Source organism: Barbus barbus, assembly GCF_936440315.1.
Source record: "Barbus barbus genome assembly, chromosome: 38".
NCBI lineage: Eukaryota > Metazoa > Chordata > Actinopteri > Cypriniformes > Cyprinidae > Barbus > Barbus barbus.
In genome coordinates this window covers 27,500,434-27,527,330 of record NC_136716.1, presented here as the reverse complement: position 1 = coordinate 27,527,330, position 26,897 = coordinate 27,500,434, and the positions used below count along the sequence as shown (strand labels likewise).

At 36.1% G+C, this 26,897-nt stretch overlaps 2 protein-coding genes and 1 pseudogene across 4 annotated transcripts; 1 reads left to right on the top strand and 2 right to left on the bottom strand.

Annotated features, from left to right (window-relative positions):
* Positions 1 to 1,140: 1,140 nt before the first annotated feature.
* On the bottom strand, positions 1,141 to 5,394 carry LOC306857900 (peroxiredoxin-like 2A; annotated as a pseudogene). The gene is made up of 6 exons (XR_013785949.1): positions 5,327 to 5,394; positions 4,712 to 5,059; positions 3,108 to 3,199; positions 2,883 to 3,023; positions 2,435 to 2,599; positions 1,141 to 1,686 (listed from the first exon to the last, which is right to left on the bottom strand). The product of XR_013785949.1 is annotated as a peroxiredoxin-like 2A (transcript).
* On the bottom strand, positions 5,320 to 25,900 carry LOC306857901 (uncharacterized protein). 2 transcript variants are annotated; one of them, XM_079398169.1, is made up of 7 exons: positions 25,615 to 25,900; positions 23,873 to 23,992; positions 8,500 to 8,559; positions 7,152 to 7,220; positions 6,955 to 7,062; positions 6,781 to 6,879; positions 5,320 to 5,431 (listed from the first exon to the last, which is right to left on the bottom strand). In XM_079398169.1, exons 1-7 carry the CDS (start codon positions 25,759 to 25,761, stop codon positions 5,411 to 5,413), a joined length of 624 nt encoding a protein of 207 aa, XP_079254295.1. In that variant the 5' UTR covers positions 25,762 to 25,900; the 3' UTR covers positions 5,320 to 5,410. The 2 variants fall into 2 exon arrangements, with proteins under 2 accessions (XP_079254295.1, XP_079254296.1); XM_079398170.1 differs by having other exon boundaries at positions 6,781 to 6,876.
* Positions 18,505 to 23,114, top strand: LOC306857899 (legumain-like). Its single transcript, XM_079398168.1, has 11 exons — positions 18,505 to 18,596; positions 18,913 to 19,004; positions 19,144 to 19,241; positions 19,810 to 19,894; positions 20,002 to 20,081; positions 20,535 to 20,610; positions 21,152 to 21,214; positions 21,970 to 22,036; positions 22,315 to 22,433; positions 22,552 to 22,653; positions 22,803 to 23,114. The coding sequence occupies exons 2-11, from the start codon at positions 18,939 to 18,941 to the stop codon at positions 22,842 to 22,844; spliced, it is 798 nt and encodes a 265-aa protein (XP_079254294.1). The 5' UTR covers positions 18,505 to 18,596; positions 18,913 to 18,938; the 3' UTR covers positions 22,845 to 23,114.
* Positions 25,901 to 26,897: the final 997 nt, after the last annotated feature.

Below are 26,897 nucleotides of genomic sequence, written 5' to 3'. Positions count from 1 at the left end.
CATCAGTAACACAGGTATATTTGTAGCAATAGCCAACAATACACTGTATGGATCAAAATTATACATTTCTCTTTTATGACAAAAATCATTAGGATATTAAGATCATGTTCCATGAAGATATTTAGTAAATTTCCTACTGTAAATATATCAAAACTTCATTTTTGATTAGTAATATGCATTGCTAAGAACTTCATTTGAACAACTTTAAAGGAGATTTTCTCAATATTTAGATTTTTTTGCTCCCTCAGATTCCAGATTTTCAAATAGTTGTATCTCAGACAAATATTGTCTTATCATAACAAACGGATAAATTGAGATGGATAAATCTCAATTTTAAAAAATTGAACCTTATGACTGGTGTTGTGCTCCAGGGTCACATATTGGCTGTTTTAAAATATCAGTTATCAGCCTCATATTAATCTGAGATGCTCACAGTCTGCTCTCTACAATAAAACAAAGCATTTTGATAAATTAAATGAATTAAATTTGATTAACTCCTGTGTTGTCTGGAGTAATCAAGGAATAAAAGCATTAGCACAAACGGTGCACAACAGATTCACAAACTGTTTTTTTTCATCTGAACACCTTCGAGCTAAAATAATCACTTGAAGTTAATATTTCAATAAACCAATGATTAGAATGAGAATTATGCAAAAAAAGCAGAATGAATACTTACTGTCTGCTGCATATGATGGTTTGTGATGATGTTTTGTCCTGTATCTCACACTGAAGTTACAGCCTCAAACACACACATATCTAACAGAACAATTAGCATAAAACAAAGATGAACCAATCAGGAGAGAGAACAGAGCGACACTCTGACCTGTCAAACCTCCTCTGAGATTGAGAAATATGCCAGAGATATTCTCACAGTCTGTTCTCTGCAATAAAACATCAGCATGTGTTTGATAAGAAATCACATTGTTTTGTATGCCTGGACAAATCTGAGAGCGTAGAAGCAAAAGATTCCCAGATTTTTTTTTTTTAAGCCGAAACACTTTGAGGCACAATATTTTCTTGAAGTCCCCCTGAGATTTGAAATGAATATTTTAGTCATTTTAATAACACATTCATGTATTTGGTGATCTCTGATGGTCACATGACACGCAGGTAAACAAATAAAATACTTCATCTTTATTTGGGAAGTGTTTCATTTGATTTATTTTATAAATATTTATTTAAATTTAGCATTTATTTATTTTATTTGATTAATTATTAGCTTTTTCTCAGTTTGGGGAAACCCTAAAATTAGGAAACAAACTCAATACACAGTAATGCATTCAGAAGTAACACTATAGTGTGTTTTATTGGTGTATTGTACAGGTTTCTGTGTGTGTATGTAGAGCGAGAAACATCGAGACTGATCCTTCATCTGAGTTTAGAGTCAGTCTGTCATCAACTACACACACACACACACACACACACACACACATGCATATATATACTGTATATCATTATTGTTTACATATGGAAGGCTTTGCGATCTCTATTCCACTATTGTCAAGATTCATATGTAGTTTAGAATAACATACATTCAAGCTGAAGCAGTTTTCATTAAGCGAGTGAATATTGAGCTCATGTCTATTTTAATTTCAGCTGAGTATTTATCTGTTCAAGAGCCTGAATAACGTCGGACTTCTCGACTTTGTCTCCAAACTCCATCTCTCTGTGTTCCAGCAGGATCCCCTGTGCAAAAAAAACAAAACATACAGGAAGGTGTTTTTAATCAAGATTTGAATTCATGAATCATATTTACGTGTCTTGAACACTGGCGGGAGGGAGCGATTTATTTTGGCAGGGGGTTGAAATGGTATTTAGGATTTAAATGGATTTGTGAAAATAAAGAATGAGAATAAAGTAAAAGTATTCATTTGTACTGTTTGCAAATATTTTGATTTTAAAACTCGCACACATTTACTCTTGATCCTATGCCTAATGTGTTGAAAATGTTGCTAAATGTTTCTTGTCTCGTCACATTCAGCCCACATTTTCAATTCAAAACACTGAAATTTGACAAAGATTGAGTAGCCTAAACCGCACTTTTAAAACGTATTGTCATTAACAATATTACAGTGTTTTTCAGCTGCTTCCACACTAAATCTCTCCTTGTGTTTCTGAAAGCTGTCACTCAAACAGCAGAAGCACACACCAAATCTACAAAACCAGACACTAATTCTCAGACTTTTCAATTTCATAAAACACTTTTTGCAAAACACAACACACAGTTCTCTATGCAACACACACAAATCTAACAGGAATTAATATTACGGCAAAGGTGTTTGCAGATGATTGCTTTTGAGATGTGTTTGTGATATTTTTGTGGAGGGACTCCGTATCTGTGATAGTTACTTCCATCCAGATCATCTTACAGTGTTGACTGGGGGTCAAACGCATGACTTTAGAGCCGTGCGTGATGGTTCCCGTGTTCACACACCTGTTGACCCGGTCCGATGACGTAAACTGCCCCCAGGACGAAGCCTTCTCCTCGAACGTTTCCCCAGTATCCGTTCTGATACGCCCTCCATCCGTTCATCCAGACGCCGGCCCGCAGGATCCCCGAGACGCCCATCCAGCGCTCCTGCGGCCCGTAGAACCCTCTCTGATCGCCACACAACAGATTCAATACATTACAGAGCATTTAGCCATTTAGCAGACGCTTTTATCCAAAGGTGCTTTCATACAAACGAGGACAATGGAAGCAATCAGAATCAACAAAAGAGCAATGATATGGGCTGTAACGAGTCTCAGTTAGATTAACACGGTACACATAGCAAGGTTTTTTTATTTTGATGATATAATAGATGAAAAGAAAACAGATAGATAGAATAGAAAAAGTATAGAGAAAGCATGCGTGTGCTGATGTGTGTTTATATGTGACAGACCTGCTGATCGAGGAAGATCTCTCCGTTAAAGTAGGCTCTGAAGTCCTGTATCTCTGAGGCCATGTTCTCCTTGACCACAGCGAACAGAGAGACTCCACGCTCCTCCAACTGAGGCTTCAGAGAGGAGAGATCAGACGCCTCCTGACACAACACACACACACAGCACTGTGAGGATGTGAGTGTGTGTGCGTGTGTGAGTGAGTGTGTGTGTGTGTGTATCTGTACCTCTCTGCACAGGAATCATCCCGGTCTCCTCACAGCTATGATAACGGCTCCTGAACTCTCCCACAGTTCTCTGGCCTTAAACACCCGATCATCTGCAGATCATGGGACGAAATCCACATTTCACATTCAAGACTGTAGCAAGAGGCTGCGTTTCAGCCGGACATTGGGGAGAAATCAACGTGTTTTGTAATCACGAGTCATGAGATGGTTACGACAGCAGCCGTGGAGAGAGAAATATGTGAGGCTTTGTGAAATAATCCTATTTTTAAACAAAACCTTTGTCTTGTTTGCCAGTAAAACATCCAAATAAGATACATTAACCTGAAATGCAAAACTGAACATAAAATTATGACTTGCTTTTAGAGAATCTAAATATAGTGAGGTTTATACTGTAAAACTAGTGAAAAAATTAATAAAACAATTACACAGATATTCAGTTTGTCACATTTTCTTCAGCTCTGAATATTCACTACTGTATATTGCTCCCTTTTTTATTTCTTCTGTATTTCTTTATTTTCTTTTTTCTCACATACACAAATACAGTCCCATATGGCCAAAATATATTTTAAATATATGCTAAATGTTGCAAACAAACAGTGAAGCTCAATGAAATATATTTCTGAAATAGAAAATATATTTAGTTTCAACCTTCATATACCAAAATATATATTCTAAGCGCATTTCAGGGACAAGAAAATATATTTCTAGTCTTACTGTAGTCTACATTTAGGCTAAATACAAATGTGGATGGCCTACTAGAGATCAAAAAGTAGATTTATAACGATTTAATAATGTTTAATATTTTTATAAATTGCAATATTGTATTTTTTGGAGCATGTAAAACTGTATTCCTTGCTGAAATTTATTCAAATGTTTTATCTGTTTGCACATGTTATAGACAACAAATGAAGTTTTTCTTCAGATGTGACACGTGAATGCATTTTCTTGGACTGAAATATATAGAGAGGGCAAAATATATTTCAAATGCTTTTAAAAATGTATTTTTACATTTAAAATATATTTTCAAAAATATAAAAAAAATGTATGGAGGGCCACATCACTCAAAATTAAATAAATGTTTAAATAAATCATTAAATACATAATTAAATGCATAAATAAAATATTTTATTTATTTAATTATTTATTCAATCATTCATTTACGTATTTATTTATTTCCTCCACATTTCATTTGCAGGGTTACAGTTGTTGGGACGTACCGACAATCTTAACCCTAAAACTGAAATACGTAAATAAATAAATGAATATTTATTTATTTATGCATTTATCTATGTATATAATTAGTTAATAATGCATTTAACAATTTATAAATATATTTCAACATTTATTTAATGATTTAATTTTTAGAAATTTGGCCCTCTGTAAAAAATGGCCGAAAATATATTGGTAGAAAATATATATTTACGTAAATATATTTTGAAACATGTTTTAGCAAATATATTTTTTGCATATTTTGAAATGTATTTGAAAGTATATATTTTTGCTGTATGGGGTGACCATAGCAGAACTGACTTCACCCATAAATCACTAAAAATCTCCAAAACAGCAGCTGATTCAGACACAATGGTGTTTTTGGCGTCACTGACCTGCGTCCAGCGTTCTGAGGTCGGTCTCCCCCAGATGAGCGAGCGTGTGGCTCAGAGGCTGTGTGAGAAACAGCTCTGTGAAAGAGCGTAACGCCTCGATGGCGGTCAGAGCGAGAGAGCCGACGGCGCGGGTCACCGGCTCCATCACTCACAGCACAGATGAAGGAGCTCCTGTGGTTTATGATCAGTGTTCAGCAGCTCACCAGCTCTTTCTGGAGCTCAGCGGCGGGGAATGCTGATCTGGATCCAGTCCTTATTGTGCAAGCTGGGAGGAGACTGACCTCTGTTCCCACAAACATTCGCTCTTTCTGCACTGATTTCTCACGCCGATTACAGCTGATCATGCTGCTAATGAAGCAGAACGACATTCTGGATGGGTTTTAAAAGGTCATTCCAGCTTCTTAGGCTATTTGCATGGAGAAAACTATACTTAAAATAGAAACTAAACTAAATATTCACGACCAATTTTTCCTAAAAATCTCACATTTAGTTTGCATTAACTTGATCAAAAACTCAAGAAGTTTTGATTAGATGTTTCATCACATCACTATCAGTGACTGATTCAATGAACACACTAATTATGGAATATATAACACAACACAAACGTTCAGTTACCATAACTATAATTTAATATCAGTATGCATGAGATTTAATTGAGCAGTAGCAGAGCTGAACGTGAAGCACACATGATGTTGTGGTTTAGGCTCCATCCTCTTCTTCCTGCACGTGAACACACACACACACACACACACACACACACACACACACACACACACACACATCTTCAGTCTGTGTCAGTATAGGATCATTAAACTCTGATAAAACAGCTACAGGAATCACTGAGCGAGTGAATGATTGCACTGGAACATTTTATTTTCTTCTCTTTTCTTCTTATTTGTTTTAATACATTTTAACTTGTATTTTTATTTATTGTATTTTTTAATATTTTTTAATAAGTATTTTGTACAATAGTTTATGGTTTATTAATATTTTATATTTTTATATAAATATTTGATATATTTATTTTTAAAATCCATTTTAAGTAAAACACTTTGAATTACCATGAAATGTGCTATATAAATAAACTTGAATCTCACCAAAACATGTCTCTATCATATTTCACCAAAAGAAAGAAATAAACTGTATTATGCTTAAAGAAAAACTGCAAATATGTTGTTTCAACCCAGCAGTTTCAGAGCACAGAGTAGTAGTTTATAGCCACTTATTGGCCTGATACAAATTAATTAAAGAACGCATGTTATACAGACACTTCATATTTAATAGTATTTGACGATTTGTAGACTGCACTTACAGTTTTTTCAGCTGCTTTCACACATTTTCAAAACTTTGCCTCTTTTTTTCAAAACTTTACACACAAATCCAAGAATTGCACACAAAATGCAAAACACTTCACATCTCTAGCAAAATGAAGCATTCAGAATATCACAAACATCTCAAAAGCAAACATTTGCAAACACCTTTGCCAGAATATTAATTCCTGTTAGATTTGTGTGTGTTACATAGAGAACTGTGTGTTGTGTTTTCCAAAAAGTGTTTAATGAAACTGAAAACGGAGTCAAAGTCTGAGAATCAGTGTCTGGTTTTGTAGATTTGGTGTGTGCTTCTGCTGTTTGAGTGACAGCTTTCAGAAACTGTGTGACGAGTGGAGATTTAGTGTGAAAAAAAACTAATATTATGGCATAGCCTGTGTTTGCATTTTGTGTGCAATTCTTGGATTTGAGTGTAAAGTTTTGAAAATGTGTGCAAGCAGCTGAAAACAACTGTGCTAGATTGAACTTTTTGCTCTGACGCTTCTTGCATTGACACAATTTTGACCAGCAGGAGTCTCTAGTGCGCAGCGTTTTAAATGTTTTAAAACAAGTTTTTACAAGCTCAGATTCTCCCATCACTATTTTTAGAACCATTCATATTTTTTAGCTGTTGTTTTTATGTATTTACTGCATGCAGAACATTTGCAGGATATTAAACACTACTGAAATAGTATGATAGAGTTGTATGATATTCTAAATGCTCTTTTTTGCTGAGCTAGTCTAAACTAGTATTCTCACTTTGTCCTCAGTTTCCATCTGTCTCTCATCAGGATCTTCTTCTGTCTTCTTCTCTGGTTCAGGCTCGTTCTCTTCAGACGGGACGTCGTCTGCTTCCTTCTGAAGGTGAACACAGTTTCGTTTGATGACTGGATTGTAATGGAAAGGGGTCGTTTATTGTCCAGTTTATCTCACCTGTGTGTCGCTGTGATCCTCCTGAGACTGAGATCGCTCTGCGTTCAGGATCTCAGAGGTTTGTTCCTCATCTGCAGCAGCTTCGCCGGATTCCTCCTGATTCGCCTCCTCATGGGGAAAAAAACACAAAGAGCAGCTGAGCAGTGGTTTTTATTTTGTAAACCTCTGTGATTGAGAGGATAGTCGTGATTGATCACCTGATCTTCTGCTGGTGGATCTGTGAGCTCTTTCGCCGTCTCTGACTCCATCTGATCCGCAGCATCTATCTGCTGAGAGAGACAACCTGAAGATGCATTCAGTGGAGTTTAAACTACCAATATGACAGTCGTCTTCAGCTTATAAAGATATGAAGCAAATGTTTTCAGCCCCCAATCCTATGGAAGCATGTTTCTGCCACGGAATAAAAAAGATATAAACTCACAATTCTGACGAAAAATGTCTGAATTGCGAAATATAAACTCAGAATTTGCACTTTTTTTCTCACAATTTCAAGTTTTCATCTTGCAATTCTGTTTACTATTTTTCTCTATTTTTCTTTACTATTTTTCTAGTTTATATCTTGTAATTCTGACTTTTTTCTCAGAATTGTGAGACAAAACGTCATAATTACTATATATATATATATATATGTTTGTTGATCAGTGTTATTGTAAACTAAAACTAAAACTATTACAAAGTGTTCAGTAATTCAGTAATTAAAATAAAGCTGAAATAAAAGAAAATATAAATACAGTATTAGATGAAACACTTAAAAAAGGTAAATGAAAATTACAAATGTAGCCTTGGCAACATAAACATAGCATAAATATGATTAAGTTGAAGTTAAAAAATAACTAAATCTAAACCTGAAAAAAAATAAAAATAAAGCTACACTACTAAAAAAATGACAAAAGCACATCAAAAAATACTAAAACTTAAAATTAAATTCAGAAAACTAGAAAATAAAAATATAAAAGCTAATTCAGAATATGAATAAATACAATAATAGTAAAATACCACTTCTATTGATTGTAGTGATATAATATTTGAGTCAGTAATGTTCAGGGGAATTGTGTTGTATTTGACTGGTCATAAGTGCATGAACGACACAATCATTTTAGACTGGCACTTCATTCATTTACTAACTGCTTGTTTTCTTACAAAAAAATCTAATACTAATCTATTTGTTTTCTTTTTATTTATTATACAATTAACAAAAGCAAACAAGGCCTAAAACACTAGCTTGCTCTATTCTGTTTTCTTTTTATTAATTATATAATTAAAAACAAAACATCTTTGCTATATGTACTGCGTTAAACTAACTGAGACTTGTCATAGCGCTTGCATATCATTGCTCTTTTGTTGATTCTGATTGCTTCTATTGTCCTCATTTGTAAGTCGGTTTGGATAAAAGCATCTGCTAAAAGACTAAATGTAAATATGAAGTTCACCTGCTTGGAAACGTAGAGTTAGTCATGTGTATGTATGTGTATTCACACGTGAAGTGTGTGTAATTGCTAGACAGGGATGAGAGACGGCAGTGTAAAGATGAGCAGAAACACAGACCTGGTCTTCACCCTGATCTGGAGGACTGGGTTTACTCTCGTCTGCTGATTCTGGCTCACGCTGTCAAACACAACATTCAGAGTCATTATGAAGAACATATGTGCCCCTGGAGCACAAAAGCAGTCATAAGTAGCCAACAATACATTGTATGGGTCAAAATTATCCATTTTTCTTTTATGCCAAAAATCATTAGGATATTAAGTAGCGGTCTCCCTGAGCCCTTGCCTAGAGTGTGCTCTCTCCCCTGCTAGGGTTGTAAGTAGATAGCCCACTCTTGTGGCAGCCTCATAGGAGAGCGTGATTGGATATCATTCCCCAAAGTGTCCACCAGGACGCAGCGTTGAGTTCCCTAGAAGGGGAACATCTCAGGTTACTCATGTAACCATGCGTCCCCGCGCCATGCTTTCAGCCTGCCTGTTTACATCTCCTCAGACAACTGAGTTGGTGACGTATTCAGCAGGTGCCCTTTTATACTTTCGGGGACCCGCCTATGGCATCACGGTCCACGTGGACCAATAGGATTGGAGCTGTTTTATGCATGCTTCATATGGTCCACGGTCCACATATTTATTTTTATTTTTTTAAATGTGTGTGCGATGATGCAAATAAAGCTAAGCTTTAAACATACCACTGAATGTGTTCAATTTGCTCAAGTGTCCAAGAGAAATCGCTGCAAATGGACACATAAATATATGAACACAAACATTTGTTTCACTACATTACATACACTACATTCCGACAACTTTTTGGCTGTTCCTTCATCGATTGCTTCAGTCTGTCTCTGTCTGTTGTGCTGCTGAGAGGTTTTTTTATTGAATCTTTACCTTACTTTCACTCTCTGTTGTTTAAAGTGATAATATATAACTTATATTTATGGTATTATCTATCAAACTAATCTAACTAATCTGATCGTTCGCTTTTTAAAACCACGAGTGCAGCGCGTTATCATTCGTTAGCCGGTTAGCTTGTTCCATTCCTGTTTCTATCGCCTATTATTTTCTTTTTTCTCGCTCCGTTTTTCACGAGTTCATCAAGCAACAGTGGTATGCAAATCATTCATCAATCACGGTGAGTAATGGCTTCTTCTCCTGCTATTGTTGTTTGCACTGTTTGCCACATGTACAGTTTATCACTCTCTGTCGGCGACGAGGGATTCACATGTGATAAATGCAGGGATATAGTTAGGCTGACAGAGAAGATTTTAGAACTAGAGACATGCATTCAAACTTTAGTTGAGGACAGTAAGAATGTGAGGTCTGTAGATACTGCTTTGGATGCGACTGCTTTGTGTGAATGAGAACTTAGTTTAGGACTCGCATGCTGTGACAGCTGCTTTCTGTGCGTGTGCTTCGGATGTGTGCGCTCAGAAAACCGTATATCAGAAGTTTAAACTAATATGGTTTAAAACGCATGATTTCAGCACGATAAACATGATAATCAGAACCAAAACAGATGTTTTTTAGCAGGTACGAGCTGTAATGGCACAGCTCTATTCTGGAAAAGGGGGAGGAGAGCAGCAGCTCATTTGCATTTAAAGAGACAGGCATAAAAACAGTGTTTCCAAGCACTGTGACATCACGTATGTGTTTACCGTGCATGTCCAATGTGACGTATGGCATGTCTATAACACGCATGTGTGCCGCACTGACTGGCATTAATGCACATGTACAGGTTCATTGACTTCCGGTGTTCGAAAGGTATGGTGGATTCGAGATTCAGTGGCAGTAAGTCAAAGAACATTATGTTCCCTATCTGTCGGTCACTACGAGTTATGTCGTGACGACAGGGGATTTACTTGGGAGACCCAATCACCTCTGATATTAAGAGAAAACGCCAATGAATATTGGCTAGTGGATTTTGCATACCTGAGACACTCCCCATGCATACGGGTATAAATAGGTGACAGGTGCATCCACTCATCAGATTTTTGCTTTGGAGCCGAGTGGATGAACATGTTGATCTCTACAAAGCCATTCATCATCTGTCTGGAAGCTGTTCTGGTTGGTGTCACGGTGCGAACAGAGGTGTCCCTGTCTACAGCGATTCCCCTGGGCACTTCAACTAAAAGAGCAGATTTCCTAAAAGAGCAAATCTCTGCCACGAAAAGCTAAAAAAAGCTTTTTCTAAGCTAAAACATGGCCCATCCACTGATCTATAATAGAGAACAGTGGGCCTATCTATATATCAACGACTGATTCGTCATTATTGTTCAGTAACACAAGGTCCATTAGTTAACATGAAAAAAACAATGAATGCATTTATTAATAATGCTATCTTAATTTCAACTTTTAATAATACATTATAAAATCAAAAGTTGTCTTAATATAATTCAATGGAGTACATTAACTAACATAGTTGTATTTTTTATTAATCAACATTAACAAAGAATATTAACTACTGCAACAATTAGCTATTGCACATTTTTAGTTAATGTTAACCTGCTTTAACTAATGTTAACAAATAGGACCTTACTTATATTGTTCTTTCGTTCATTTGAACAATCTTTTGCACTCTAATCTTGAAACACTTGTTTACTTTATATTTTTATGTATTTTTTATAAAAGTCTTTTAGTAAATTATCTTTAATAAAGGTATTTAACCTGTTAGGAGGACAACACTTTTTTTCACTTAGAAATTATATATTGTGATTTAAAAAAAGTTAAAACGATCCGCTTGAAAATTGGGACAAAATGTTCCAAGAACAAAAAAATAATAAAACTGTGATTATCTGTACTCAAAGCTGCTCAAGAGACTTCACGATGGCTGTTTTTAAGTTTCTGAAGAAACATCACTCAAGAAGCCCACATAAGTTGCATTGTGAAATATGACAAAACTACCCCCCCCCCCATCTATATCTATATCTATACATTGTTTTCTTAAGAGTTGTATTTTCTGGAGAACATACTGTACAGTGTCACACTTGATGGATCTGAAGGAATTTCACTGAAGCAGCCACATAAATTGTGAAATACATGTGAAAATGAAAACCTGTGGATGAACTTCATTAGTATCTATACATTTTGTAGATTCATAAAGTTTACGTTTCTTCACTGTAAAAAAATGAAATGTTTATGTTTCAATGTTGTCAATAGATCTATAGGATTCAGAATTCAGTCCAAACGGTTAAAAAATGTATGTTTTCTTGATGTGAACTGAACATATACTTGGTTTATATATACTTTAGTATTCCAGTATTTTCCTGTTTAGGTATTAAACTTTATGCTTGAAATAGCTTTACTTGAAGTAGATTTAGAGTAAATTCCTTTGTATCCACAAATATTCATAAACTCAGAATTAGGATCATATCTGTTTTCTTTATAAATCAATATTTCAAACAATGAAAATAATGAAATAATGGTGTTTGGTTTAGTGTTATGTTAGAATCATTATAATCTCGAACCTTTTGTTCTTTATATTTTTTAATTGTTTTTAATTTGTCTTTATTTTTTGTTTTTCATTTAAATGTTAAGTTTTGAAATTTTGTTGTATGCATTTGTCATTTTTATTTAATTTCTTTATTTTTTTAAATGTGTATATGTAGCATTCATAAAGTTTTATCTTTTAGTTTTGGATCTGTTTTTAGTTGTTTTAATACTACAATTGATTGCTTCTGTTGTCCTCATTTGTAAGTCGCTTTGGATAAAAGCGTCTGCTAAATGACTAAATATAATATAATATATAAATATACAATGTACGTTTACAAGACAGTATCTACAACTATGTGAAAAAAAATATTTCATTGGTCACTCAATCAAAAGAGTAAACACAACTACAAGCCAAGTATGCTTAGAATACTTATACATTTATGTCCATATACAGTATATTTGGACACAGGCCCAATTTTTGTTTATTGTTTTAGCTGCTGACCAAAACACAATCAAGTTACAGTTATATACTCTAAGATCAACCTGTACCAGAATGACGGGAAGAAAGAAGTCTGGAGAAGGCTTGGAGCAGCTGATGATCGAAGCACACAGCATCATCTGTGAAACACGGAGCAGTGTGATCATGAGCTGCATGGCTTCAGTGGCAGAGCTCTGGGTTAATGCTGTTTAGTGATGATAAGACAGAAGACAGAAGCAGCCGGATCAGTTCTGAAGTATATAGAGATATACTCTCCGCCCAGATTCAGTCAAATAGAGCAAAGCTGATTCAGCGGTGCTTCAGAGTACAAATGAACGATGACCCAAAACATACAGAAAAAGCAACCCAGGAGTTTCTGAAGGTTAAAAAAAGTGGAATATTCTGCAATGGCCAAGTCAATCTCCTGATCTCAACCTGATTGAGCAGCATTTCACTCACTGAAGACAAAACTAAAGACAGAAAGAGCCACAAACAAACAACAACTGAAGCCAGCTGCAGTAAAGACCTGGCAAACATCACAGAGAAGAAACCCAGTCTCTGCTGATGTCCATGAGCTACAGACTTAAGGCAGTCATTGCCGGCTAGGGCTGTGCGATTTGGGGAAAATATCTAATTGCGACATTTTTGACAAATATTGCGATTGCGATTTGATTTGCAATTTTAAATTTTAAAAGTCAAGCTTCAGCTCAATATTGTCAATAATGTGCAGCACAGTATGAGTATCGTTACCCTGCTGAAAAAACAAAACAAAAAAAACAATAGAAACCATCACAGAAATTCTTACAGTTTCCATAAAAGCCATTACAAAATTCCTTTTTGTTTTGGGCATTATTCCAATAGGAATTACTGTTGTTCTATTGGTTGCCATCTGCTAGATTACATCCCACCAATAGAATACATCAAATACCAGTAGTTTACATTAAAACCAGTACAATTCCCATCATAACCCTAAAATCCATTACAGTTTCTATTGTGTTTTGGGAGGGACTCTATCGTTTTTTTTTGTTGTTGTTTTTTCTGCAGGGAAGATTATAATGATTATAATGGTATTACTACTTTTACAAAATTACTGAATTTCACAGGAAAGATTTGTTTATTTTTTATAAATAAAGAACTGTGTTGCTTTAGTCAATTATTAAAGTATTACATGTTACACGGGCTGATTTATTCATTTTTAAGTATTTGGTATTTTAAGAACAAGTGGGAAATGTGCTGAATGTTTCATTTCATCCAAGTGAAATTGGCAAGCAGTTAGACATAATTTACGCAGTACAGGACCCTGTACTGCCATGCCCGCACCTCGAATGCGAACCATAGGAACGGTCTGTGTCGAGGAACGATTGAGACATGAAAGTAAGCGTCCTTCAGGTCGATCGCTGCAAACCAATCCCGGGACTGGATGCACTTGATAATGCGCTTCTGCGTCAACATCTTCAATGGGAGCTTGTGCAGGGCCCGATTCAAGACTCGCAGATCTAGGATTGCTCGAAGGCCACCGCCTTTCTTAGGCACGATGAAGTAAGGGCTGTAAAACCCCTGCCTCATCTCGGCTGGAGGGACCGGCTTGATTGCATCCTTTGCCAGGAGGACAGCAATCTCCTCGCGCAAGACAGGTGCGTCTTGGACTGCCACCGAAGTCTCGAGAATGCCACTGAACTTGGGAGGTCGCCTGGTGAACTGAATCGCATAGCCGAGTCGGATTGTGCGAATGAGCCACCGAGACGGGATGGGCAGCGCAAGCCACGCCCCCAGATACCATGCAAGTGGCACGAAAGGAACAACCGACATACCCGCAGTGGTGCAGCGAAGGAGAGTAAGGCTGGATGGAACAGAAGGTGGTGCTTTCTGACTCATCCCCGCCGAACTCCCTGAGTCCCTGGGGGGACTGGCTAGAGGTGCGCGGGGAGAGTGAGGAGGCAGCGCGTCGCACACTGTCAGCCCGCGAACCTGAGAACCCAGAGGAAAGGGAAATTGCTCTTTTATTGAAAATGTGGGTACCGCTGGCCCTTGAGCTAGCGGCGGAACAGAAACAAAAAGATTCTCCGTCCGGCACTCCTCCGGGGGAAGGAGCGACGCTGTCCTCGTCGTCTCTTGGGAAAGAGCTAAATTCCCCATCTCCGGGTTGCCCGCGTCAGTGCCGCTTCATCGGCTTCCTAGAGGACTTGGGGGCCGGCTGGGACGCGGGGGGCGCCGCACTCCTGCGAGAGGCTCGACGCGCAGGCCTAGGTGTTGATTCAGCACAGGGCGGAGCAGCTCTGGAGGACGCAGGAGGGTGCCCACGGCGACGAACAGACTGAGGCCTGGCCCTCGGGCCAACGGTGGCAGCTGGAGCATCCCGCCGGGGCAGGATGTGCTGGATCGCCTCGGTCTGCTTTTGCACTGCCGAGAACTGCAGGGCAAAGCCCTCGACAGTGTTGCCGAACAGCCCAGCCTGGGAGATGGGAGCGTTGAGAAAGCATACTTTGTCGCCGCCCTTCATCTCTGCCAGGTTGAGCCAGAGATGGTGCTCTTGGACCACCATTGTGGACATCACCTTCCAGAGGGGCCGCACCATGACTTTCAGTCAGTCGCTGTGCGCAGCTCCTGCATCAACCCCGGGTCGGGACTACCCTCGTGCATTTGTTTTAGAGCTTTGGCTTGGTGAACCTGCAGGATAGCCATGGCATGCAAGGCCGAGGCGGCCTGGCCCGCAGCACTGTAAGCTTTGGCTGCGAGAGCGGAGGAGGCAGACGAGCGGCTTCTGGCCGTGAAAGGGGCCGTCCACGACTTCGTCAGCTCCTCATGCACCTCCGGGAAGAAAGGCACCGGGCAGAGCGCGGTTGTGAGCTGGTTTTGGTTGATTGGTTTTTATGTTTTATAGGGACTCTCCATAGGCATAATGGATTTTATACTGCACAAACTGTATATTCGACATGAACCCTTCCCCTAAACCGACCCACATAGGAAGGGGATGTTCTCTGGACCTTCTAGGTGACAAAAATCCCAAACAAATTAATTTCCAGGGAATATTCCAGATGTTTTTTTAGCTTGTTAACTAGTTCAAGGAATATTTTTATATCGTGTATTAGCAAGAAGCCACCCGCTCTAAAAGGCCGGCATAAAATTGTTTTATTTCCTACACATTTCTTTCCTACATATTTTCTGTTGGTTCAGATGTATTTTTCATTAATTAATTAATTCATTCATTTATCGATTTAAGTTGAATTTTCCTACTTGGTATTGTAATTATTAATTTCCCCCATATGACTATGTGTCATATTTGTTGTGTTAAAGTTAATAAAAAATATTATTTAAAAAAGATAATATTTTGAGCATTGCATTGTATATGTAATCTATAATGTATTTATCGATTAATAGATTCATACATTTTTGAAAAAAACAAAACAAAAAAAAGTTAAAAGGATCCGCTTGAAAATTGGGACAAAATGTTCCAAGAACAAAAATAAACTGTGATTATCTGTACTCAAAGCTGCTCAAGAGACTTCACGATGGCTGTTTTTAAGTTTCTGAAGAAACATCACTCAAGAAGCCCACATAAGTTGCATTGTGAAATATGACAAAACTACCCCCCCCCCCCATCTATATCTATATCTATACATTGTTTTCTTAAGAGTTGTATTTTCTGGAGAACATACTGTACAGTGTCACACTTGATGGATCTGAAGGAATTTCACTGAAGCAGCCACATAAATTGTGAAATACATGTGAAAATGAAAACCTGTGGATGAACTTCATTAGTATCTATACATTTTGTAGATTCATAAAGTTTACGTTTCTTCACTGTAAAAAAATGAAATGTTTATGTTTCAATGTTGTCAATAGATCTATAGGATTCAGAATTCAGTCCAAACGGTTAAAAAATGTATGTTTTCTTGATGTGAACTTAACATATACTTGGTTTATATATACTTTAGTATTCTAGTATTTTCCTGTTTAGGTATTAAACTTTATGCTTGAAATAGCTTTACTTGAAGTAGATTTAGAGTAAATTCCTTTGTATCCACAAATATTCATAAACTCAGAATTAGGATCATATCTGTTTTCTTTATAAATCAATATTTCAAACAATGAAAATAATGAAATAATGGTGTTTGGTTTAGTGTTATGTTAGAATCATTATTATCTCGAACCTTTTGTTCTTTATATTTTTTAATTGTTTTTAGCTTTATTTTTTGTTTTTCATTTAAATGTTAAGTTTTGAAATTTTGTTGTATGCATTTGTCATTTTTATTTAATTTCTTTATTTTTTAAAATGTGTATATGTAGCATTCATAAAGTTTTAGCTTTTAGTTTTGGATCTGTTTTTAGTTGTTTTAATACTACAATTAATTGCTTCTGTTATCCTCATTTGTAAGTCGCTTTGGATAAAAGCGTCTGCTAAATGACTAAATATAATATATAAATATACAATGTACGTTTACAAGACAGTATCTACAACTATGTGAAAAAAATATTTAATTGGTCACTCAATCAAAAGAGTAAACACAACTACAAGCCAAGTATGCTTAGAATACTTATGTTTTTATGTTTTATAGGGACTCTCCATAGGCGTAATGGATTTTATACTGCACAAACTGTATATTCGACATGAACCCTTCCCCTAAACCGACCCACATAGGAAGGGGATGTTCTCTGGACCTTCTGCAATATTCCCTAAAAGTTTTCTAAAGGTGACAAAAATCCCAAACAAATTAATTTCCAGGGAATATTCCAGATGTTTTTTAGCTTGTTAACTATTTTGAAAAATAATTTGATGTCTTGTATTAGTGATAAGTCTGCCTTTCTAAACAACTGGCATTACACTATATGTTTTATTTCCTACACATTTTTTCTACATATTTTGTGTTGATTCAGCTGTATTTTTCCATTTATGTATTTATATATCTTAAATTGTGTTTTCATTCTTGATATTGTTATTATTTATGTTCCCTCTTTACTTCTGTATGTGTTATGTTTGTTGTGTTGTAATGTGTTAAAGTTAATAAAAGTATCACTTAAAAAAAAGAGAACAGTATTTACAAAAGAACAGGGGAACAACACAATAACAAAACAAAAGATGGGAAGAGGAGCACGAGAGGTGCCAGAAAAGAAATATTGTAAATAAAACAACTAATATTGTAATCAAAACTACCTACCAAAAGAAAAATGCAAAAAGAAAAAGACGGTTGGCATTACAACACATACAGGGGGTGGCACTCTCTCCTATCCTAGTGTGTCTGATTCAGTGGGAATTTCCTACGTGCTGCACAATGTATGTCACACAACACATTTACCTGATCATGCCTTACCAACCACACACACACACAACGTGATGAATGGCGAAAACAGAACGGCAAATGCACACTGTACAACCACTGCACTAACAAAGGATGTTTCAACAAGTATTCAACACTTCTTCTATAACCCCCCACCAAGAAAAATAAAAAATAAAATCCAAACACAGATACTAACCTCAAATTTAAACACAGTTTAAAACCCAATCAACTAAAATCTAATTCCAAACTGTTTGAAATGGTTCACAAAGTTTTTGAAATCTTCTCAGAATGCTCTTTTTGCACACAATCCATCAAACAATAAGCTCTTAACAAAATACATGTGAAAAATGTAAAACACTGCTATTGAGTCTTTAGCATGTTCAATGCACAGCGGTTTGTCATTCATGCACACATACATCTGCACAAATACTGTACACTTTATATGCTTATTATATTTCCAGAAAATACAAGGGGAAAACGGCTTTTTCTGATTTCTAAATGAAGCTGTTTTCATGCACTAATAGTTAATGTATGTGACATTTTAAATGGCAGTGTTTTCTAAACGAACCACAACTTTCATGAGATTGGGTTTAATCTGATGTAAAGAAGAGATCTGACAGCAAAGCTGTAACGTGAACTCAGAAGTGAATGTGCAGAACTATTACACAATATATATGTCCATTGTGCAACAGACAAAAAACGGTCACAAATTATTCAGAATTGCTTTCAGGCTGATGCTAGATGACACATGTGCAAATAATGGGGAGCAGCAAATTCTTCCACTTTAACTGCCGTCAATTAAAGTAAATATGGAAAATATTGCATAATAATAAATAGACCCTCCCCCCAGCATGGACTCTCCACCCATGAATCTCAAATGAAAGAAAGAAAATGCCTATATAAAGACACTGATCTTCTGACTAAAAACACCAGAAAACGACTTGACAGACACAGAAGAACACCTGACACTCATTGCTGGTATGATGACTTATGATCCAACTGCCTACATTGATCATCTCAATCACTAAACTCTTTAGCGTTTGTATTTAATTATGTAGATTATGATGAGTTACTGACGTTTTAGCGCTTCAGAAAACAACTGTTAAGTAGAGCTTAATACTTGAGATATGTCACTAATTTTTCTGATCTTTTTTGGCATTACAAATATATGAACCATCATAAATATATGTCAGCTGATGAAAAGCATTTTAACATCAATTTAATTTTAAAATGTTATTATTGTTGTTGTTGTTATTACTACTACTGCTATTATTATTATTTTCAATTCTGACAGACTTTGCTTTGAAACGGCTCAAAAAAATGTCTGGAAAAAAATGGGTTCTCCTTGTTGCTGGCTCAAAGGACTGGGAAAATTACCAACATCAGGTTTGTCCTTTTTTTGTTATATTCTTTATTTTCAAGATATGTTGCTCATAAATTCCTCAAGGTGTGCTGTACCACAGTTTGTATTTGATGACAGTAACTAGAGAACATGTAAATTATCTCTTTTTTATTTGTATTTTAGGCCAATGTGTGCTGCTTATATCAGATAATTAAGCAACATGGAATTCCTGATGAGCAGATTGTGGTGATGATGTCTGATGACATCGCTCAGAATAAACAGTGAGCAATTTGATCTTAATCTTCGGTGCTAAACGTACTGTTATTTAGTAGTGCTAGAACAACAGCGTAATGGACCCTCGTCATATTTCCAGGCTTCTCAAAAGCAAACGAGGGCTGTCATAGAGGGGTGAAAGAAAGACTATACAGTAAACATGATTCTTGCATTCCAGTTTGCCACAAGGAAAAAAGACCAAAAAAATACTCGATAAACAACGACATTCCCACGCCTTCTTAAAAGAGAGAGATTGATTATAGAAGTCAGAAGAGAGAAAGATTTTCCGTCACTCCCTCAGCCATGTATTAGAAACATGCTTTTGGTGATTTAATATCAAGGTCATATAACACAAGCTATAGTACTAAAACATTGGATATAATCAGAACAGTATAAGTGTACTGCACAGACAAATAGTATGGTGTATATATATATATATATATATTTTTTTTTTTTAAGTGAAATAAAATTCTTTCCTAGATTCAATAATTCTGTAAACTCGTCATCACAGTAAAGCAGCACTAGATTGTTGGAGCTGATTGCGTTTAACATGTTCCTTTCCTTCCCTGTCTGCAGAAACCCAACTAATGGGGTCATTTTCAGTGCGGTACCTGAATTAGGAAATGTGTACAGAGGAGTTCCAAAGGACTACACTGGAAAGGTAACATCTGTCATCTTAAATATTGTTTTGATGTTTTTTATTCCATTTCTGAGCAAAATTATATCTTATGACAATAATGATCAATTATGGCAATGATGATCTTAAAGGATGTGACCCCAGGCAACTTCCTTGCTGCTCTTCAAGGGGATGACAGTGGAAAAAATGAAGGGAAAAAAGTCATAAAAAGGTTTGTTTGTTTGTTTGTTAAGATATCTTCAAATATTATCAATATGTCTGTCTGTCTGTCTGCCTATCTATCTATCTATCTATCTATCTATCTATCTATCTATCTATCTATCTATCTATCTATCTATCTATCTATCTATCTATCTATCTATCTATCTAAAGTACGGTTTAACTTATGTTTTTTCAAAATGCATAGCAATTTCTATGAATTAGATCATGGCATCACCACCTACTGGTCAAAAAGCAATTTTATTATATTATAAATAATTTTACATGAGAATTTTGGAAACTGCTTTGTCTACAATTATCACCAGGGATGCTACTAAATATCCCTGAAAACAAGTCGTAAATATACTACTAAATACAACTAAATCACTGTAACGCATCTGCTGCTTTCAGCTAATATGACTTTGTAGCTAAAATTAAGAACCATTGTTATTTTCATTTAATGCAGTGGAGGATGTGACAAGATATACATCTACATGACCGGTCTGGGAAATGAAGGGACGTTTGAATTTCCTGAGAGTTCAGTAAGTATAAAAAGCGAAGACTGAAGAGACATGTGCTGGGTAAAGTTCAGACCACTCATTTAAGTACCGACATGGTTGACCGCTGTTAATGCACCGTTTTAGATTGACTAATTGTAATAGTGTATTTGATTTCCATTCAAACTGAATGCATAAATCTAGAGCAAAAGGCAAAATTGTGATATTTCATTCATTCGCTGACGCACTTCACTCGCCGGCTCTGAAATCAGCTGCACATATACTTAATTGCTGATTTTAAAATGTTGAAATTTCATATAAAAAGAAAAAAGAAAAAAATGAAAATGTAAATAATAGGATTGTTTTTTTTAAGTGTACTATAAAATAATTGTATTTTTATTTAATACTCTTTTTTTGTTTTAAAATATAATAGTATTATTACACTTTATTTATTAATATTTATTGTTTTATTTAAAAACTAAACTAACTAAATAAAGTGCATTAATACTATTGTGACTATTATTAATTATTTTATTAACATGTATTTATAGTTATATTTAATGTGTCACACTATGTTTTATTACAGCTTAGTTCTACTGATTTCACTGACGCAATCAAAAACATGAGAGAAAAAGAAAAATTCTCAAAGGTATGTTTTCAATTAATGTTTACAAAACTTTTTAATGTATATTCTATATACATTAAGAGAGAGAGACAGACGGATTTTGTTCAATAATATAATGAATTTAAAGATCATTTGCTGCTAAATGTCCAAATGTGACAATCTTACCCTCTTCCACCTTAACAAATCTTTCAAAAGAAGGGAAAATTCAAACCTTGTGATTCTTCTTGCTTCTCTTTTTTCCTAACAGTTATAACAGTACTGCTTTCACAACTGATACTGCAAAGCTTTCAAAAGAAGCAAAAACTATCTGTAAAACGTCTTAAAGTGGAAATGAAGCAGCGGCACCCTTGCTCTAAAAGCTATAACATCCTTTTTTCTTTAAAATGGTTAAGACATTAATCGTGTTTGTTATATTTTTCAATTAATGTGGACATCACTTTACTAAAGGTCATTGCACACTGAGTCCGAAATATTTGTCTGACATTTTCACACATTAAAAAATAAATATGACCTCATGTTGTGTCAATCAGGTTTAAACACTGAAACTTTCATCAGTCAAAAATAATTCAGATCAGGTTCGATTTTCTGCGTTTTCGTATCCGTAGCATGTATTTTGATAGGAAAGGATGAGGAATACGGAAAAACACAGGAGAAAATTTCAGACTCAGCGTGCAATGACCTTAAACTGACCGCTTCACTTCCACTGTTAGTAAATAGAATGAGTTGGTGGTAATTATAATAATCTCTAATCATTTCCTCCACACGTATTTGTGCTGCAGATGGTGATATTCATGACCAGCAGTTACTCTGCATCGATGTTTGAAGGCCTTACCGATGATGTTAATGGTGAGGGGAAAAAACAAATGACGGCCCTGCCTTATGTTGGGCTCACACTAGTTTTTATTTGAAAGCCTTGTGTCCATAATTACAACGGTGTTTTAGTGCCACGTAAAAAAAAAACATTTCGACTATATTCTCATAGTATTTTGACTTTATTCTCAAAATCTTTATTCTCTTTAATCACGTAATCTTAGAATTTTTATTTTATTTAACGTCGCACTAAAACAGCGTCGTACACAATCTTCTGATCAAAAGTTCTGATCTGTTCTGAATCTGTCACCCAGCCTATGCATTGGCTGCATGTGACAAAAATGTCCAGAGCACTTCCAGTGATTTCGACGATGACATGAAAATCTACCTCTCTGATAAATTCTCATCTGCATGGTTGAACTTCACCTTTACGGTATGTGTTTTGTGTCAATGACCTTTAAGCTGTATATGGCATTAATAGGTTAATATTCTGACTTAATTAGTCACAAAGTAGACATGACAAACGTGTGTATTTTTCTTTATATTCACAGGCTGACTTTAATACAGCAACATTCCAAAAGATGGTCTATGATAAACAAGCTCATTATCTTGAAAAAATTAAAGGTCCCTGCCCCTGCCAGTTTGGGGACATGGTATTAAAACTTTACTTTACACAATGAGAGCATTAAGTCATTTTTCATTATTTTAGTATAACAGGATATGAACACACATATAACTCTATTCACAAGGTCCATGAATGTTGTACTTTTTCTAAATTATTTTGTTCATTTGTTTTCTTTAGGCTATCAGTGACTGTCACCTCAGTGAGTTTCTGCAAAACTGAACACCCTACAAGCTGATCGAACAGTTCAAGAAAACGCAGGAAATAGAGTAATCTAATGTCCTTTTGTGCTAGTTTCTTGTTTCAGAATTTTAGATTTACATTGATTGCAAGATAACAATATAATTTAGTAGTTTTTTGGTTTGGGGTCAATTTTTTATAATTTTGAAACAAGTTTTTTATGTTGATCAAGACTGCAGTTTGATTCAAAGTAAAGCCTTAAATAGTAATATTATGAAGTATTCTGAAAACAATAAAACTTGGAATATGTCCAATGATTGTATGTGTTATTTATTATGCATGGATTTGACAGCTTCTTTAATTCTGCGGCAGTGTTTTACGGTGCATTTAGGCTCTCCCTTCTAACAGTTTGTTTGTTGACTGGGAACTGAAACCAAGACCTTGCCACTGCTACCATGATCGTGATCTTTTAATTAAACACAGTAAAGTGAACGTGGTCTGTGTGCAGAGTGACATACATTTAAAGCAGTGGTTTTCAACCTTCTTTTGTGGTCCAACACCACATCTATTCATTATCCAGGTCCCTTACCTCCGGTTAGTCCCAGATTAAAATGCATGTTTGAGCGGTCTCAACTAAACATATCTTGCTCTCACATATCTTAAACTATGACAGTGCCACTGATCTGTCTCAAGATGCACACCTGTAACCTTTTCTTCTAAGGCATTTTTATAAAAGCAGCTTAAATATCTTAATTTATCTAAGGCCTAGTCCTGGCTTAAACTAAACCCTGCCTGTAAAACTGGGCCTTAGTGTCCTTTAAGTAAAGCTCATGTTCCATGAAGACATTTTGTAAATTTCCTACCATAAATATATGAAAACTTAATTTTTGATTAGTAATATGCATTGCTAAGAACTTCATTTGAACAACTTTAAAGGATATTTTCTCAATATTTAGATTTTTTTGCTCCCTCAGATTCCAGATTTTCAGATAGTTGTATCTCAGACAAATATTGTCCGATCATAACAAACCATACATCAATGGAAAGATGATTTATTCGTCTGGATTCACCTGGAGCTGCTCCTGTGCGTCTCTGATCCGCGTCTCCTCGTCCTCCAGGAGCTTCTGATGGACCGTTTCATCATGAAGCCGCCGCTGCTCCTCCTGCAACTGTCTCTGAGAAGCAGATTTCTAACAAAATACAAAGATGAAATCATGGGTTATCATTATGATTCCACAACATCCTCCCTCCAACTGACAGGCTCCCTATGCAGTGTTCACTGCTCCCTACTCCCTAAGCAGTGGACTTCACTGACAATAATCACTCATTTGGATCGCCCTGGAACGCCATCAAAGAAAGGCAACTACAGGGTCATGCAGATTATGATATGACATCAATAAATATTGTAATTTATTTTACTTTAAAATTTAAATACCTATAAAATACAGTTATGTATCTAATAAATATAGTCAAAATTTGTTAGTTTATTTTTAAAATTGCTTTGACAGTAAAAGTGATACTTGAGGCCCATTCACTCATAAACCTACTCTTTAGACCAAGTCTGCAAAACTCTAAACACATTACATGCTTCAAAGTTAAACTCAGTTTGATATTGTAAAACAAAGTTTTTGGAAAACTCTAAACACAGTTCTCTACGTTACACACATCACTCGAAACTAACAGCTCTTTTGTTTGATTTGGGAAACACAGTTATTGTAACGCTACACTCATTTACTGATGACCTACACACAGAGATCATGTGAGAAAACACTTACACACCATGCTCACTTACGGTACCATTTTTTTTGGAAAGAAATTATTTTTACCCCCTTGCATTTCTATTTACAATGTATCTAAATTGTACAAAGCGCTTTATAAATAAAGCTGACTTTCTGACATAGTTGTGTGTGTGTGTGTGTGTGTGATGTGTGTCTGTGTGTGTGTGTGTGTGTGATGTGTGTGTATGTGTGTGTGTGTGTGTGTGTGAGTGAGGGAGTGTGTGTGTATGTGTGTGTGTGTGTGAGTGAGTGAGTGAGGGAGTGTGTGTGTGTGTGTGTAAATGTGTGTGTGTGTGTGTGTGTGTGTGTGTGTGTGAGTGAGTGAGGGAGGGAGTGTGTGTGTGTGTGTGTGTGTGAGTGAGTGAGTGAGTGAGGGAGGGAGTGTGTGTGTGTGTGTGTGTTTGATGTGTGTGTGTGTGTGTGTGTGTGTGTGTGTGTGATGTGTGAGTGAGTGAGTGAGTGAGTGAGTGAGTGTGTGTGTGTGTGTGTGTGTGTGTGTGATTGTGTGAGTGAGTGAGTGAGTGTGTGTGTGTGTGTGTGTGTGTGTGTGTGTGTGAGTGAGGGAGGGAGGGAATGTGTGTGTGTGTGTGTGTTTGATGTGTGTGTGTGTGTGTGAGTGAGTGAGTGAGTGAGTGAGTGAGTGAGTGTGTGTGTGTGTATGTGTACGGGTTTAGCTATACTTGTGAGAACCAGATGTCCCCACAAGGATAGTAAAGCCTGAGATTTTTGACTTTGTGAGGACATTTGGCCGGTCCTCACAAGGGAAATAAATTATTAAAAATACTAAATGAAGTTTATCTTAAAATGTAAAAATGCAAAAAGTCTCCTGTGAGGGCTAAGTTTAGGTGTAGGGTAGGTGTAGGGAAATAGCATATACAGTTTGTTCAGTATAAAAACCATTACGCCTATGAGAGTCCTCTCAAGTATAGCAAAACCAACATATGTGTGTGTGTGTGTGTGTGTGTGTGTGTGTGTGTGTGTGTGTGTGTGTGTGTGTGTGTGTGTGTGTGTGTGTGTGTGTGTGTGTGTGTTACCTGCTGCTGGAGCTCCTGGTTCTGCTTGTATTTGAGGATCCTGAGCGCCAGGAACTCGATGGGATCCGGCGGCCTCTGCTCGATCAGCTCCGCGAGACTCTGAGAGAGACACACCGCCAGACTGCGGCTCACATACTGAGAGTCCATCTCAGCGAAACAATACACCTGTACAGCAGCTCGAATTATTTATCCAAACATTTAAAAACGCCGTCAAATGGCGTGTTATCGCTAATGTTAACGCGTTGGTTTGTTTGGTTTACAATCTCCATGGTAACAACAGCGCGGCATTGAAACACTTCCGGTGTGAAACTAACAGAAAAGGCGGCAATCCCAGCGAACTGAAGGTTAATTACATTAATATTTTCTGAAACGCTTGTCGTGATTATAATGTTATTTAACAGTCACAAACACGTTTTTACAACATTCTACTCTCTTTATTTTCACCAAAAATAAAAGCATGTCTTTATATTATAAACAGTGTTTTATTGATTATAATCGTAATTAAAGGTAAAGAACAGTTTCTCACACAGCGATATAGGATTCTAACTTTTTAATTTTTATTCGAAATTAAACGTTGTTTCACCATTTATTTGTAATATTTCTAAGTTTTCTTTTGTAAAAGTTACGAAACAGTTTCTTAAAAAGTTTATAAAGTAGAAATAAATAATATTATAAGAACAAGAATGTTGATCTCAACATGTTTTTATGAGAATGTATATCAAACATTAAGTTATAATAACGTTCCATAAAAATGAGTTTAAAACATTTTTTCTAACATTTCTTAAGTTTTTAAGTTTAAGCGTTAATGAAAGTAATCTGGGATCCTGCTATAATCATGTTTAATCATTCTTTAAAAGTACTTTATTACTGAATTGTCTTCTTTCTAATACTAAAACAGATATTTGAATAAAGGCCTACACAGTAAAGAAACAGCAGGTCATAAATCTGATATATGTTCTGTGTTCATGAAGATACAGGTATACTGACAGCAGAGAGCTGTGATATAAAGCTCACACATGGCTTTCTTGAACTCCAGTTCATCATAAATCCAGACAGAATTATGCAAATCTTGCCAATACAGCTGCAGTATATAAATGACCACACTAAAGTGCACATTCCCTTTGAGAAATCACATTATTCACAAAACAGCCCTTCACTAATTATGCAATTATTTATTTTTTACTCCAGTCATAAACATGTCATTACATAAGGGCTGTTAATCTTAACAAGGATTTCTTCTACGTTCTTAAATGCAGATTGTCTGTAATGTAACTAAAGGTTTT

Excerpts from the sequence above, each read along its gene's own strand:
- LOC306857899 (XM_079398168.1), top strand. The coding sequence starts at position 18,939 with ATGTCTGGAAAAAAATGGGTTCTCCTTGTTGCTGGCTCAAAGGACTGG. Across the intron at positions 19,242-19,809 it reads GACATCGCTCAGAATAAACA|AAACCCAACTAATGGGGTCA; the intron begins GTGAGCAATTTG and ends CCCTGTCTGCAG. Across the intron at positions 22,037-22,314 it reads CCTTACCGATGATGTTAATG|CCTATGCATTGGCTGCATGT; the intron begins GTGAGGGGAAAA and ends TCTGTCACCCAG.
- LOC306857901 (XM_079398169.1), bottom strand. The coding sequence starts at position 25,761 with ATGGACTCTCAGTATGTGAGCCGCAGTCTGGCGGTGTGTCTCTCTCAG. Across the intron at positions 7,221-8,499 it reads CAGATCAGGGTGAAGACCAG|ATAGATGCTGCGGATCAGAT; the intron begins GTCTGTGTTTCT and ends CTCTCTCAGCAG. Across the intron at positions 5,432-6,780 it reads AGATGGAAACTGAGGACAAA|GAAGAAGAGGATGGAGCCTA; the intron begins GTGAGAATACTA and ends GTTCACGTGCAG.